Here is a 17,214-nt window from a genome sequence, read left to right on the forward strand (position 1 = left end):
ATTTTACTTTAACGCTTAAAAAAACATAAATTAAAAACTTTTATTATTATTTTTTTAACTTTATTATTTTTTATCTTTTTTATGTAACACTTATTTTTGAATATATATATATATATATATATATATATATTATTTACTTTATTATTTTTTATTTTTTATTGTTATTTTTTTATTTTATTATTATTGTTATTTTATTTTATATATTTTTATATTTTTTATATATATTTTATTTTTAAAACAACCTTATTTGCCCGGACGAATTGAGTGTTGACAGAAGGAAATCAGGACCGTGAAATTGTTGTGGGATGAGACTACTCAGGAGATGACCTGGGAGATGGAGGATCGCATGAGGCAGTCTTACCCACACTTATTTCTTGGTAAGTCTTATTTTCGAGGACGAAAATCTTTAAAGGTGGGTGTAATGTAAGACCCAGGAAAATTAAATAGTTATTTAATTAGGACAGGTAATAGGAACATTTAAAGTAATTAATGTGTGGAATTATGACGTGGAAAAGTACTAGCTCAAATGGTTGAGAGTACTTTGGTTATGTGAGAGGACTTGGGTTCAAGTCCTCATTGTATGCCAATTGTGTGTTATTTTAATTATGCATTTTTGGTTACATATTGAATGCGTGACGTGATGGTAAATTGTTAAATCTGTATGAGTTATCATAAAGGTGAATTGGTTGAATTGGTTGCACTCTTAACTTGGTAATTGATTGATAGTGGGTTCGAGTCTTGCTAAGAACCAAAATAGAGGTTTCATTTTTGGATTACTTTTATTTTTGCATGGCATTGGAGAGGCAGAGGAAACCCTAGCTGCAGAGGGAGGTATTCGAATGGTTGAAAGTTTTATGCCAAGGGTAGTTGTCTAGTCATTTGGCATCTGAAAAATCATTTTTGATTTATAGTGGGAAGGGGGCACTTAAAGGGATATAACTGTGAGAGAGAGAGAAAGAGAGAGAGAGCTGGAAACTGAGAGTGAACTGGGCAGCGACGTTTTTGTGGTTAGGCACGAACAGTGGAGAGAATTGAGGGTGGAAGGTAGTGTGAGAGTGCAAGAGAAGACTCGACGAAGGTCGGGTTAGTGAAATCATCAAGGATTCGAGTGAAGAGCTGGAAATCCAGGTTAGGGGAGTTGCTTATTGTGTTTATATTCGTGATCGATTAATTTTGTACTGCCATGCGTAAATGTATGAATTTCCTCTCTGTCTGATGTTGTTTTCACGAAAATTTTGGGTTCTCGCCCAGAAACCGCCTGGCGGCAGTTTGACCTAAAAATGTTGTTTCCGCTATGAACTGCCTGGCGGTGAGATTGAGCCGCCAGGCGATATATGTTGTACTGACACTGTTTGATTGAACTGTGTTGTATGTTGCTTTGTGTTGATGGCCATTAACTGCTATAACTGTGAGGTTTTAAAAGACCCAGATATTCTTGATGTTGGCACGAGTTAAATTGTCATTGGGGTAGAGAAGAGAGGAATCGTGAGTGAAAGGAAGGAATTCGATGGTTATTGAATTGAGTATATAATGATGTGTCTGGAAATCTAATGGGGTACAATGAGTGATATGATTGAGAACGGGTCTAATAAGTTATGTTAAACTGATGGCGCGTTGTTAGAAGTGAAAGCGGAATCAAATTCTGAAATTTTTGTCTTGAGCGCGGGTGCAGAAATCTGGGTATGGTACCCATGATCTGATGCACCGCCTAGCGGTGGATAATTGGCCGCCAGGCGAAGTGTTTTATCAAAGTGGTGTTGAGAGATCTGGAGTGCGTCTGATGGAGAATAAAACATGAGAGAAGTATAAAGGAAATGTAGGATGGATTGTAGATCGAATAGGTGAAAATGTGAGCAAGAGTTGGGATTAGGAAACTCTAGGTCTTAGTATGTTAGTTAAGGAAGAAGGGAGGATGGAAGAAGGCAAAAAGAGGGAAGAAGCATATGAATTGGGCATGAGAGAAGTACGAGACCGGGAAGTTAACAAGAGTATGTGGTATATTTAAGGGCGTGATAAAAGGTAATTGTAATGCTAACAGTTTCCTAGGGTGTATGAAGTTGTGATTTTATGTTTAAAGCTCTTGTTAAATTAAAGAGGACTTAAATGAGTGGATTGATCGGGGTAAAGCACAAGTATTTGGTTACATATGATAGTTGTAGATTCACCTATGCGGGGGTTTGATATTGGGGTTCTCACGTGAACTTTGTAAGTGGGTTATATGGTAAACTGGATTAACGGGGGTGTCATAAACCAGAAAAGTGTTGTTCTGGTATGGTGCCTGGCGGTACACTGATACCCGCCAGGCGATGGATTTAACAGGAGAGCGCACTGTACTGAGGTGCGCATGGCGGCACGTCGAGCTCCGCCAGGCGGTGACGAGGAAACAGGGGCACTGGCACAACGTTGGCGCCTGGCGGTGAGTGGGTACCGCCAGGTGGTCTAGAACAGTTTTGCCTGGCGACGTATGGGCCGAGCCAGGCGAAAAAGTTGATGTTCTTTGCTTCTGGTGTGTTGTTTTAATTAACAATGATGCTTGCTTGGATCGGGAGATGCTGTGCCATGAGCGGGTAGGTTCATGGATGGTGGATGACATGTGATGATATGAACGGGGAGGTTCATATCCAGTTACTCTCACGTGGGGATACGAGATAGGTAGGTTCGTATGTTCCGTGCTCACGTTGAGAGATTCCACGTGCGGGGAGGTACGAGGCTGGTGGATCACATGTGTTGGACTACGGGTGGGCAGGTCCGTAGAGCAGGACTACAAGTTGGGAGGTTCGTTGGGCAGGACTACGAGCGGGGAGGTTCGTAGAGGCAGGACCACGAGGGGGAGGTTCGTGTGAGCATCATTTTCCCGAGTCCAAGGTTAACTTGTTGTGTGATTTGAAGGCTACAAAGCCTTGGGGGTTTAAGGTCTTGGCCAAGAATTAATAAGATGGGTATATGATGTTATCTTGTATTTTATATACTTGTTATCTTATTTTCGTAGCTCACCCTTTCTTGTTTGTGTGTTTGTGTATGGCGATGATCGTGTGATTCGTTACACGGGAGCAGATGTTGACACAGGTGGAGCTGATGATATCCAGCCGACGGAGTGAGGGCTAGCTTTGGGGATTAGAGCTAGGGTTTTTCCCTCGTGTATTTATTATATTTTATTATGAATATGGACTTTTGGAAACTTGTAACACTCTGATGTTTATGTTATGAGTTTTGGCATGCTATTTAATAAAATTTAAATTTTTACCGCGTTGTGATTATTATTTCGACGACTTTTGAGTTAATTTATTTATTATATTTTTTTTAAGTAATATTTCTTAGGGATGTTACAACGTCAATAAATAAATTTTTTAAATGATTACTTACTTCTCATTTTACTAATATTGAAGGAGATAGTGCAAGTAGTCCAGTTACTAACGAATTGTATTGCAAAGGGGAGTTACAAGGTAATGTGACACACAATTGTACATAATTTCAGAGATAAAATATGCATTTCAAGCTAATGCTTTATGTTGATGTTTAGAACTACTCAATATTGGAGAACCTTGCTTGGAATGCCAATTCTATAAAGCTCAACTTTGGTATGAAGAAAGAGTAGAAAAATGTAACACATCAAAGAAAGTTAAATTCTCATTCTGTTGTTAAAAGGGAAAAGTGCAAATTCCACTATTAAAAAAACCACCTAATCTTCTTGAAGGTTTGTTAAATGGTGTAGATCATAGAAGTCAATTATTTTTACAAAATGTAAGAATATACAATAGCATGTTCTCATTTACTTCAATTGGTGGTAAGATAGATGCTTCAATGAACAATGGTTCTGCTCCACCACAATTTATTCTTAATGGACAGAACTATCATCGTATTGGAAGTTTATTACCAGAACATGGATCAAAGCCAAAGTTTGCACAACTGTACATATATGATACTGAAAATGAAATGAGTAACAGACTGAAGCATTTCAGGTTAGTTAACAGGTCAAGTAATTTGCTTAAATGAAATATTTAAATACATTTGTTCACATGTTTTCTCTTTATTATGTTTTAGGTCAAACAACAAGGAATCTGATAAAGATCAATCATTGGTTGCTGATTTGATTCAAATGATTGACAATCACAATGTTCTTGCTAAATCTTTTAGAAGAGTAAGAGATTTGTCATTGCAACATATGGAATCAGATTTCACGCTAAGACTATTTAGAGGTAGAAACAAAGACCCTAGAGTCTACAACACACCTTCATGTGATGAAATAGTTGCTCTAATAGTTGGTGATTTTGGCAATATGGATGTAGACAGAGATATAATTGTCAAAAAATGTTCTGGTGAATTAACAAGACTGCATGAAACTCACACAGCTTTCATTACACTGCAATATCCTCTCATGTTTCCATATGGAGAAGATGGTTATCAAGAAGATATTCCAATAAGAGAATCTCATTCAAGAAGTAAATCCAGGGTGAGAATTAGAATTTCTTTGCGAGAATTTATTGCATTTAGAATACAACAAAGATCTATAGAACTTGGAAATATTGTGAATGCATGCCAATTGTTCTAATAGTTTTTGGTTGATTGCTATATGATGGTGGAAGCACAACGATTGTCTTTCATTAGAGCTAATCAAAAGTTAATTCGTTGTGATATTCTTAATGGATTACAAGAGGCTGTTAATAGAGGAGAGACAAATCCTTCTTTAATTGGAAGACGTATTGTATTGCCTGCTTCATTCACTGGTGGTACCAGATACATGTTCAACAATTGTCAAGATGCTATGGCAATTTGTAAAAAATTTGGATATCCTGATTTGTTCATTACTATAACATGCAATGTGCATTGGAGCGAAATAAGAGACTTTGTTTTAGCGAAAGTGTCATCACCTTCAGATAGACCTGATATTGTATGTAGAGTCTTCAAAATGAAGCTGGATGAAATGATGACAGATTTAAAAAAAAGGACTTCTTCGGAAAAATCATTGCAGATATGTTCTATAGGAAATAATATAGATTATATCAATATTTATTAAATTAAATTTTTACAACTATTTTATTTGTTCTGTTATATATGCAGGAATGTACATAGTAGAATTCCAAAAAAGAGGTTTACCTCATGCATATATACTTTTATGGTTGGATGGAGAAAGCAAATTGAAAAATTCAACTGATATTGATAAAGTAATATCAGCGAAATTGCCCAATGCGGATTTGTACCCCAAATTGGAAAAAGTTGTAGCAAGTTACATGATTCATGGACCATGCAGACCTGTAAGATATAATTCACCATGCATGAAGGAAGGAAGATGTTCTAAATTTTATCCAAAAAAATTCGCATCTTCAACTTCAATTGATGAAGATGGATATCTATGCTATAGAAGACTTGATAATGGTAGATTTGTTGAGAAGAATGGAATTAAGCTGGACAATAGAAGTGTTGTTCCTTACAATCCACCCCTTCTAATGAGGTATCAAGCTCATGTCAATACAGAGTATTACAACAAGACCAATTCAATAAAATATTTGTTCAAATATGTCAACAAAGGTCCTGATAGAGCTACTCTTAAAATAAGCAACAACTCTGCACAATCTGACAAAGAAACCATTATTGATGAGATCAAGAGGTATTATAATTGTAGGTATCTATCACCATGTGAAGCTGCTTAGCGAATATTTGCTTTTGACATCCATCACAGATGGCATGCTGTCCAAAGATTGACATTCCATATTCCTGGCCAACAATCAACTTTGTTTAAAGATGATGATGATATTAATGTGGTCTTCAACAGATACGAAAATGCTAACACAATGTTTCTAGCTTGGTTTGAGGCTAACAAAGTTTATACATAAGGAAAAGAATTGACTTATTCTGAATTTCCAAGCAAATTTGTGTGGTTTGCTAAAGAAAAAGAATGGAAACCAAGGAAGAAAGGCTACAACATTGGTAGACTTACTTATATTCCTCCTGGCTTTGGAGAACTTTATTATTTGAGGATATTACTGATCATTCAAAAAGGTTGTATTGATTATGAAAGCATTAAGACCATTGATGGGAAATTTTATGAAACATACCAAGAAGCTTGCTATGCTTTGGGATTGTTGGCTGACGATAAAGATTATATTGATGCAATAAAAGAAGCAAGTGAATTTGCTTCTGGGTATCAACTTAGAAGATGATTTGTTACTTTGTTGTCGATAAATACAATTTCTAAACCAGATATAGTTTGGAATTCTACGTGGAGTATCTTATGTGATGGAATTTTGTACCAAAATAGAAAGGAGATGAACTTACCAGGTAATTTATATTGTGATCTATTTAATTGAATAGAAATATAATTTTTAATTGCATTATTTTGTTCATGCAGGTCTTAAAATTGAGACTGCTGAATTACAAAAAATTTGTCTCATTCAAATACAGGAAATGCTAATGTCAAATGGTAGATGTTTGAAAGATTATCCTTCATTACCTCAACTTGATATTTCAGATCTACATACATTCAATAATAGATTTATTGTTGATGAGCTGCAATATAATAAAGAAGAGATGGCGAAAGAACATGACATTTTGTTTAAAGTACTGAATGATGAACAAATTCATGTATATCAGGATATCATAACAGCAGTTGTTTCAAAGAAGGGATGATTCTTCTTTTTATATGGCTATGATGGTACATGGAAAACTTTATGTGGAAGACATTGTCAGCTGCTCTAAGAAGCAAATGCATGATTGTTTTAAACGTAGCATCAAGTGGAATTGCTTCTTTACTACTTCCTGGTGGAAAAACAACACACTCTACCTTCTGCATCCCACTGTTAATTAATGATGAATCAACTTGCAACATAGCGCAAGGTAGTCTACGTGCTAAACTTCTGATGACAACCAATTTGATTATCTGGGATGAAGCACCAATGATGAATAGAATGTGCTTTGAGGCATTTGATAGAACACTAAGAGATATTATGCGAAATGTTGATGATGCCAATAATGACAAACCATTTGGTGGCAAAGCAGTTGTCTTGGAAGGTGACTTCAGACAAATTCTACTCGTTATCAAGAAAGGATCTAGGTTTGATATCATCAAATCAACAATCAACTATTCAGAGTTATGGAATTGTTGTAAAGTGCTAAAACTGTCCAAGAACATGAGATTAAGTACTACAACAAATACTCAAATAACCAATGATATCAAAGAATTTGCTGATTGGATATTGAAGATTGGAGACGGACAAATGGATGTAAATGAGAATGGTGAATGCATGGTTGAAATTTCAGAAGAGCTGCTGATTACAAATACAAATTTACCTTTATTGTCATTGGTTGAATTTGTCTATCCTCAATTTGTGGTTAACATGATGAAGCTTAATTATTTTGATGATGGAGAAATCTTGTACCCAACTAATGATTTTGTAGAGCAAGTAAATGATTTCATGTTGTCTTTATTAGGTGGTGAAGAGGTGACTTATTTAAGCTCAGATACACCTTGTCAATTTGATGAACAAGATGAAGTACAATTTGAATGGTTTACATCTAAATTTTTAAATGATATCAAATGTTCAGGGATACCAAATCATAAACTCAAGCTGAAAACAGGTGTGCCAATTATGTTCTTGAAAAATATTGATCAAGCGAAAGGTCTTTGTAATGACACAAGACATTATATTTTCATCATATAGGTTATTAAATATCTCAAAACCCCTTGTTATTACAAAAAATATTACATTTATAAAAATCCGTGCGTTACTAGGGTAGAAAGACTAGTTTATTACATCACTAAACTTGATGACCCTACTCATGTACTACTAATAAAGAAAAACAACAAAAAATATTATCTCTATGTGAAAAAAGCACATTTAAAATCCTGATCTTTAAGTTCTTGAAACTACGTTTTTTTTTCTTCATCTAGAAATCTTAGATTCTTTAATAACCTTGTAACCTAGTTGTGAACCTAATATTTGAATTCGTGCTCACATTTTTTCACTCTTTGTAGTAAGTGTTTGTGATAGACCAAATTAAAGTTTTACTTTCATCTCTCAAAACTCTTTTTTTATGGACTACAAACAATGATAATCAGTTTTATAAAAATTATTATTGTATTATTTAATATACTCAATTGATTGACGAGATTATACATCATTTACTCATTTTATTTTTTTGAAAAAGCCAAATTATTGATTATTAAAAGTGAATAACTAACTTTGTGAATACTTACAACGGTTAGTTTACCCAGTGACCATATAATTATTAATTCAGTTATGACAATAAATTCATTTGGTCCCGTTTCGAAAGCATTATTTTACAAAAACGCGTTTAAATTTATTTTATATATACTTATTCGTTATTTAACACTCATTCTATAAAAGCATGATCAAATTAAAAATTTGAAAATTATATACTTTTTAAATTGAATCATTAGTTTTCTTCACGAGGAAGCATGCAAATCCAATTTACTAAATTGCGCGTTCTAAAAAAACGGTTGGATTTCTAAAGGCTAGATGTAAATGTTCAACCAACCTAGTCCCCTTCATTTATTTTCTTCTTTTTCGTTTCTTTTTACAAAATTCATATGCAGCAATGTTGCCATAGCGCATTGCATACGAGCGTTGCGAGTGAGTGAAAGAAAGAAAAAAGAACGAGAAAGAAAATTCAGAGGCTCACACCAAAAACGCTACTCAGATCCAATTTCTTTTTCACTCTCAGATCGAAAACCAAATAAACCGGATCCGCTCGACTTCCGATCATGAATGCATTCTCTTCTCCCGCGCGTCTGAGGTATGTAATGCAAATCACGGTCTTTCTTTTGTTCTTTCTTGAGGAAGAAGCATTCTCACTCTCAGAAGAACCTCAAAATTTGCGAAATTGTTTGTCATTGATGCAATTGGCAAAAGATTAAGTTGATCAGCAGATTTAGTGTCTAGATTTTTTTCTTTTTTTTTTTTTCTTTCATTAAGTTATATTGAAGATATTGCCAATTGCCATTCGCCTGATCCTATGCCGGTATTGCTTAATAATTGTTGTGCATGTGTCATTAGAAGGGGTTTTTTCCATATGCTCTCTTTGTTTAGAATGTGAGGTCTCTGGATAAATTAGTAAGTATTTATGAGAAAAGAAAATACGAAGATAAAATGAATTAATTTTCTTTCATGAGTTAAAATCAGTTCTTGCACCCTTTCTTTTGGAGAAGTAAGATGATAGAGGTTTTCCTCTACAAGTGTTTGTGAAGAATTTTTTATTTGCACGAGGTTTATCTATTAAATTTCCTTGTCTGCTCATAATTTGTTTCAAAGGCTTATCCTTGATGGATTGGGCAGCACTCTTGTTTAATTTGGTATTTTGTTTGTATTGAGATTCTCTTCTCCACCCTTTCTATGATAACTTTTGCTGTTTCCATACAACATTATATAAGAAAGTTGGAATTGCGGTGCAGCTATGTGGTCACACCGACTCAAATACTATACTTCCTTTCTATAAGTCGTGATTGTGTGCTTCGCTGTCATTCTGTATTCGTGAATGAAGTTTTTATATGGTAATCAAATGCAGTTAGCATGTAGTTAGTTCTTTTTCAAAGATATAAATGTTTATTATGTATTTTAAAATATTAAAATATTATCAGTATCTATTTACAATCTAATTCATATCCCTGCATTTAGGGACATGATTCGGGCCATACGTGCTTGCAAGACTGCAGCAGAAGAGCGTGCTGTTGTTAGAAAAGAATGTGCTGCCATTCGTACTTCTATAAATGGAAATGATCAACACTATAGGCATCGGAATCTGGCCAAGCTAATGTTCATCCACATGCTTGGCTACCCCACTCATTTTGGTCAAATGGAGTGCCTCAAGTTGATAGCATCTCCTGGATTTCCGGAGAAGAGAATGGGTTACCTTGGTCTTATGTTGCTTCTTGATGAAAAACAAGAAGTTCTAATGTTGGTCACCAATTCTTTGAAACAGTATCCAATTTCATGTTATTTTTCATTTGTTTTTTCGTTCCTTAAATTTTGCTTTCCTTTCTAAGATGCTAGCAACATTGATGATGGGATATAGCACCCTTAGCTAAGTCACAGAGATCTTAATCACACAAATCAATATATTGTGGGACTTGCTCTTTGTGCTCTAGGAAATATTTGTTCAGCAGAAATGGCTCGTGATCTTGCCAAAGAGGTTGAGAGATTACTGGATTTTCGAGATCCTAATATACGGAAGAAGGTGAACTTTTCATAATATTTCATACCCTTTTATTCAAAATTTTATATCTTCATGAATTTTGAAACTTGATACATATATTGGATATTCAGAGTCATGCATTGATCTATCCTTAGGAGAGGAAGACAAACCATAAATGCTTTTATGGCTTAATAGTGTCTCCTGTACATAATGACTATAACTTGTTCTTACTTCAAGTAATTAGTTTTGGAACTTCTTAATAGAGTTCACCACATAGAGGGAAGGGAGAGAGAGCGATAGAGGATGTAGAAGTTTTATATTTATTAAGGGTTAAATTCTTAGTCATTTATGTTTTGATGATTTACATTTTGGTATTTAAGTTTTAAAAGTTTCAATCTAGTACTTTATGGTTTTAAAAATGTTCATTTTGATTATTTTTATAAAAAACATTAAATATGTGTTGATGTGTCCACTAACAGGGTCTTAAAAGTATCAATATGATACTTTATGCTTTTAAACATGTTTATCTTAGTTCTTTTTAACTATAACATTTGTTGAATATAGAAAAAATAAGGTTTGAGATTAATATTTCTTGTGTATAAACCACACATAAGGTAATTTATTAATTTATTTATAATAGAGAGAGGTACAACTAAATAGAGTAACTAAAATTAAATATAGTAAATAGAAAATATTGTTTGATATTATAATTAACAATATCTTAACAATATCAAACAATATCTTAACAATATCAAACAATATCTAACACCCCCTTGAGCTGGAGCATACAAATCATATGTGCAGCTTGTTACAAATATAATCAATTCTAGGCCCCCGTGACTTAGTAAAAATATCTAATATCTGTTAACTGATCACTTGAGTTAACAAATTCAGTCTTGATGTCTCCAGACATAATCTTTTCCCGAATGAAATGACAGTTAATCTCAATGTGTTTGGTCCTCTAATGAAAGACAAGATTAGAGCTAATATGAAGAGCAACCTGATTGTCACACACGAGTGTTATTTGAGTGACATCTCCAAATTGTAACTCTCTAAGCAATTGCTTGAGCCAAACAAGTTCACATGCAGCTGAGGCCATAACTCTATATTCTACACTAGATCTTGCCACAATACTTTGTTTCTTATTTTTCCATGAGATGAAGTTACTACCAATGGAGACACAATACCCAGATGTAGATCTTCTAGCAGAAGGAGATCCTGCCCAATTAGCATCTAAATAACAAACAACTCTTGTATGATTATTAGAACCATATAACAATCATTTTCCAGAAGATCCTTTAATATACTTCAAGATACGAATGAATGCATTCCAATGATATTCACATGGAGAATTAAGAAATTGGCTTACCACACTGAATGCAAAGGAAATGTCAAGACGAGTAACTGTAAGATAATTTAATTTTCCAACCAATCTTCTATACTGCTCATGATTAGATATAGGCTCTCCCTGATTTGGTAGAAGTTTAGTATTGGGATCTATGGGTGTATCAACAAACTTTGAACTCACCAACCCAGTATCCTCCAAAATATCCACGACATACTTTCTATGAGATATAACAATACTATCATTGGACTGTGCCACCTCAATACCCAAGAAATACTTAAGTTTGCCAAGATATTTGGTCTGAAAATGGTGACAAAGAGGTTGTTTCAACTTAGAGATGCCACACATAGGGTAATCTATTTATAATAGAGAGGTACAACTAAAAAGAGTAACTAAATAAATAGAGTAAATAGAAGATATTGTGATTAACAATATGTAACAATATCTTAACAATATTAAACAATATCTAAACAATATCTAACAACATTAAATAGGTTAACGAACAAGTAACCAACTATGCTAACCTATTTAACATTTTGGTTGAGAAAGATCAAAATGAACTCTTTTAAAACAAAAAGTATTGAGACTTTCAAAACTTAAATGTACCAAAAACACTGAAATATAAAGGAGAAGTAACATTTAGCTTTTATTTAGTGCAGCTGATACAAGAAAGATGTAGCTATTTATAGTGCAGAAAACTTAGACAGAAAGCTACTGAAGTCTAACTAATTGCTGACTCAGTAGGTAGCAAATCAACCGAAACTCTTAGGGTGCTATTGGTAGAAGGGACATTTTTAGCTTTCCGCCAATTGGAAATCGATAAAGTATGGTTCCCACGTTTCGTTTACCTTTTGAAAGGTAACATTACCAAGAAAAAAAGGTTTCTCTAGAATGGATTTTATTTAAGTTTCCCACAATAATAATTCCATGGAGAGGTGGGAGACTATCTTTCCCAAGAAAAATTAGAAATTTTACTGAAAGATAAACCATGTTATTTTTATTAAATCTCTTAATTTGGTATAAATTAATGATGATTTTGATAAATATTCCCAAGAAGGCTTTTCTCCGACCAAACAAAATTTAGTCATTCATTGTATTCATGATTACTAGGTATGAAAACATTTCTTTCTACCAAACTCCCTCTAGCATAAAGTAGCTGCACGATGAAAACTATAACAAAAAAGTATTTGTGTAACAAAATTACTATATTACCCTTTTACTTATCTGCTACTATTCTGCATGAATTTTGCTTATTCCTTAAATCTTAATTTATTGTTATGTGTTTACTTTATGGATTCTAAGTGTTGAATATTGAGAAAAACTGTATAAAATTACTCGTGTCTAAAGTATACATAGGGTGAATGTATTTATAATAAAGAGTGATACAAGTATATATGACAACCAAACATAAATATGGTAAATAAAAGATATTGTAATAAGTAATATCAACATCATCTACTAATATAAAAAAATTTCTATTTTTCCTAATAAACAATAGACGCTATGTTTCCCTAATTATGTACCAAGTTTGTTACAAATATAATCAATTCCCGAACTCCTTAAAAGACTTGGTGAAAATATCTGCTAACTTATCATTTGAGTTAATGAATTCAATCTTGATGTCTCCAGAGACAATCTTTTCTCGAATGAAATGGCGATCGATCTCAATGTGTTTGGTCCTCTTGTGAAAGACAGGATTAGAACTGATATGAAGTGTTGTCTGATTGTCACATATATGTGTCATTTGAGTGACATCTCCAAATTGTAATTCTCTAAACAATTGTTTAAGCCAAACAAGTTCAAAAGTGGTTGAGGCCATAGTTCTATACTATGCTTTTGCACTAGATCTTGCCACAACACTTTGTTTCTTGCTCTTCCAAGAAATCAAGTTATCACCAATGGAGACACAATACGCGAAAGTAGAGCTCTATCAGAAAGAGATCTTGGCCAATCAGCATTTGAATAACAAACAACTTTTGTATGGTTTATTGAAACCATATAACAAACATTTTCCAGGAGATCCTTTAGTGTACTTTAATATATGAATGATTGCGTTCCAATGATCTTGACATGGAGAATTAAGAAATTGGCTCACCACACTGACTGCAAAGGAAATGTTAGGATAAGTAACTGTAAGATAATTTAATTTTTCAACAAATCTTCTATACTGCTAAGGATTTGAAATAGGCTCCCCTTGATTTGGTAGGAGTTTGAGTTTGTCAATAGGTTTTGAATTCATCAACCCAATTTCCTCAAAACTTTCCAAATTATACTTCCTTTGAGATATAACAATACTATCGTTGGATTGTGCTACCTCAATACTCAAGAAATATTAGAGTTTGTCAAGATCTTTGGTTTGAAAATGGTGACAAATGTGTTGTTTCATCTGGAAGATGCCATGGTGGTCATTGCCTGTAAGAACAATATCATCAACATATACTATCAAATAGACACATCCAACACTTAAGTGACGGTAAAAGACCGAATGATCTGCCTCACTTCAAGTAATACCAAATTGTTGAACAACGCTGCTAAACTTTCCAAACCAGGCCCTAGGAGACTGTTTAAGGCCATATAAAGATTTGCGAAGACGACACACTAATCCAAAAGACTCCTCCCGAGCAACAAATCCGAAAGGTTGTTCCATATAAATTTCTTCCTGCAAATCTCCATTGAGGAAATCATTTTTGACATCTAGTTGATAAAGAGACCATTGTTGAAGAGAAGTCATGGCTAGAAATAAGCAGACAAAAGCCATCATTGCTACTAGAGAGAAAGTATCACCATAATCCAATTCAAAAATTTGTGTGTAGCCTTTGGCTACAACTCGAGCTTTGAGGCGATCAATCTAACACTTGGATTCCTAATAGTCCCTCCTCAGCTGTGAATTGTTTTTTTTTATAATGGGTTTTTACCACAATAAGATATACTTGTCCCACCCATTTATCCTAATACATTTCGCCTCTAACCCTACCTATTGTTGGCTCTTATCACAACTAGACATAATTTTCTCTATTTGAGTCGAACACCAAGACCATTAACTCTGATACTATTGGAATTTTTTTAGTAGATAAACTCGGGAGATTCACTCTCACTGAGGTATAAGTTGCCCATATAAAAGACCTGATGCTGCCTTCAACATAACACCTTAAAGCTCAATGTTTATGAGTCTTTCTTTTCTTATATCTCACTTATCAAAGAGTCTAATGGAACTCCTATCCTCATTCTACCCATACATAGATCCTATATATAAATTTCAACCTTGAATATTTGGGTGTGGATCCTTTGCGTGTGTTCATAGTAAAGGAAGGGAAAAACTGGATCCTAGGACTGTCAAATGTGGTTTTGTAAGATACTCAACTCAACTAGGCAAAAGGGATTAATACTATCATCCACCATCCAAAAAATTTTGTGTTAACTGTCACCTTCAATGAATAAGAGAACTACTTCAAGCAACCTCATCTTAAAGGGGAGAATATAAGAGAGGAAGATGAGTCTCTCAGGCTTCCAAATATGACATTTGAGCCTACACTTAAACCTCTTGGACCTACAAAAGCTACACCCGAACCTACACTTGAATCTGCACCTCAATTTCCACCTAAGTCCGCAACTAATGGGGGTTGAAAATTTGAGAAAAATATGGTTTATTCAAGGAGAGAAAAGGTCATTCCAAAATCTGTCCATACCAAAGAATCCAACCTACCACCATTATGTGAGGTAACTATTTCTAATCCTATAAATTTTTGTAATTGTAATGAGTTTGTATATGAAAATTTAGAAGCATAGGTGGAGCAAAACCTTGAGCATCTGATTGCCCTTAGAAAGGGAATGAAAACATGAACCCAAAAGAAACCCATCCACTTTACCATCTATCAAATTTCCAGTCCTTTGAAAAATTATCCCTTACACATAAACCTTTCTCACGAACCTAAATTTATAACCACAAATTCCTTTATATCTAAAGCATTATCTGATAGGAAATGGAAATAAGCCTTAGATTCGGAAATGGAGATGTTAAATAAGAATAGGACTTGGGAACTTATCACCTTACCAACTAGAAAAAAACCCAGTGAGGTGTAAATGGGTATAACTAGTGAATATTTGGCTGATGGGTCTATTGAATGTTATAAGGCATGATTTGTGGCCAAAGGATTCACTCAAACCCATGGAGTGGATTATTTGGAGACATTTTGCCTAGTTGCTAAGGTGAACACAATCAGAGTAATATTGTCATTAGCAACAAATCATGATTGGGATTTGCACAACTTGATGTGAAGAATGCATTTCTACACTGAGAACTTGATAAAGAAATATATATGGAGCTACCCCAGGCTTTAAAGGGTATCTAATGAACTATTTGCTAGCTATAAAAGGTTTTTGTGGGCTGAAACAATTTTCTGGAGCATGGTTTGCTAGACTCACCAAGGTCATGATAAATATGGGTTATAAACAAAGTCAAGGGAATCATAGCCTATTCATCAAGCATTCAGTTTTAGGGGGAGTAAAAATATTGCTAGCGTATGTTGATGATATTATAGAAATTGAGGATGACAAAAAGGAACAACAAATGTTAAAGTCCATGTCTTGCCACAAAATTTGAGATTAAGACAGTAGGAAGACTTAAATATTTTTTAGGAATTGAAGTGACTCATTCCAAAAAGGGAAACTTCCTATCTCAACAAAAGTATGTTGTTGATTTGCTTAAAGAAACATGGAAGAAGCCTACAAACCAACTAGTACTCCAATTGATCCAAACATGAAGTTAAGAAGTGCAAAGGAGGATTTTGTAGTGGACAATGAAATGTATGAAAGACTTGTTGCAATACTTATTTACTTATCTTACAGTAGGCCAAACATTGATTTTGCTATGAGTCTAGTAAGCCAATTTATGCACCAACCAAAGGAGGCTCATTTACAAGCTGCTCCTAAAATTGTTTAGTTTTTAAAAGAAATTGTAGGAAGAGGAATTTTATTTAAACGAAATAAGAGTACTAAAACATATATGGATGCAAGCCGTGCGAGGTCAGTTGTGGATAGGATATCAATTACTAGATATTGTACCTTCCTTGGTGGAAACCTAGTGACTTAGAGGAGCAGAAAACAAATTTAGTAATCAAATCAAGCATTGAAGCGGAATTTCGAGCAATGACCCAAGGAATATGTGAACTTTTATGTCTGAGGATTATATTCGAAATCCTAAAGATGAAGTGGGATGAACTTGGTTATATTGTCATAATAAATCTGTAATTAGTATAACTCACAACTGAGTGCAAGCTGATAGAATTTAATATATTGAGGTGGGTAGACATTTTATCAAGGAAAAGCTAAACAATGGCTTGATTAGCACCCCATATGTGTCCACTCAAAATCAACTTGCAGACATACTCACCAAATGACTAAATTGAATGAACATTGAAAAAATTATATCCAAGCTGGGAATGAAGAAAACTTACTAACTAGGAGTGGGGGGGTGTCAGAATTGTGCTGCTCATTATGTATTTTAGAAAGTTTTTTATTTTATCCTTGCTAGACTTTTAATCTTTATTACAAGTGTATCTTGCTGTTAAAACTAAGATTATGAATTTGAAAACAATCCCATAACGACATGGATTTAGAATTAATTCTATATTTCCTAAAATAAACAACAGGCTCATGTCTTTATAGGTCTCGTGACCTCATTATTGTAATGTAGAAAAAATGTATTGTTCTTTTTAAATTGATAT

At 34.0% G+C, this 17,214-nt stretch overlaps 1 protein-coding gene across 2 annotated transcripts in view; it reads left to right on the top strand.

Moving 5' to 3' along the window:
- Positions 1–8,487: 8,487 nt before the first annotated feature.
- The window catches only part of LOC114178647 (AP-1 complex subunit gamma-2-like), a 43,427-nt gene continuing 34,700 nt past the window's right edge, over positions 8,488–17,214 (top strand). Inside the window, exons 1-3 of one of the 2 annotated variants that reach the window (XM_028064665.1) lie at positions 8,488–8,751; positions 9,630–9,932; positions 10,047–10,188. In XM_028064665.1, the coding sequence (XP_027920466.1) occupies positions 8,720–8,751; positions 9,630–9,932; positions 10,047–10,188 (477 nt within the window). In that variant the 5' untranslated portion in view covers positions 8,488–8,719. The remainder of the gene's footprint in view (positions 8,752–9,629; positions 9,933–10,046; positions 10,189–17,214) is intronic. The other variant, XM_028064664.1, reaches the window with a different exon arrangement.

Source organism: Vigna unguiculata, chromosome 3 (genome assembly GCF_004118075.2).
Source record: "Vigna unguiculata cultivar IT97K-499-35 chromosome 3, ASM411807v1, whole genome shotgun sequence".
In the NCBI taxonomy this organism is placed as follows: Eukaryota; Viridiplantae; Streptophyta; class Magnoliopsida; order Fabales; family Fabaceae; genus Vigna; species Vigna unguiculata.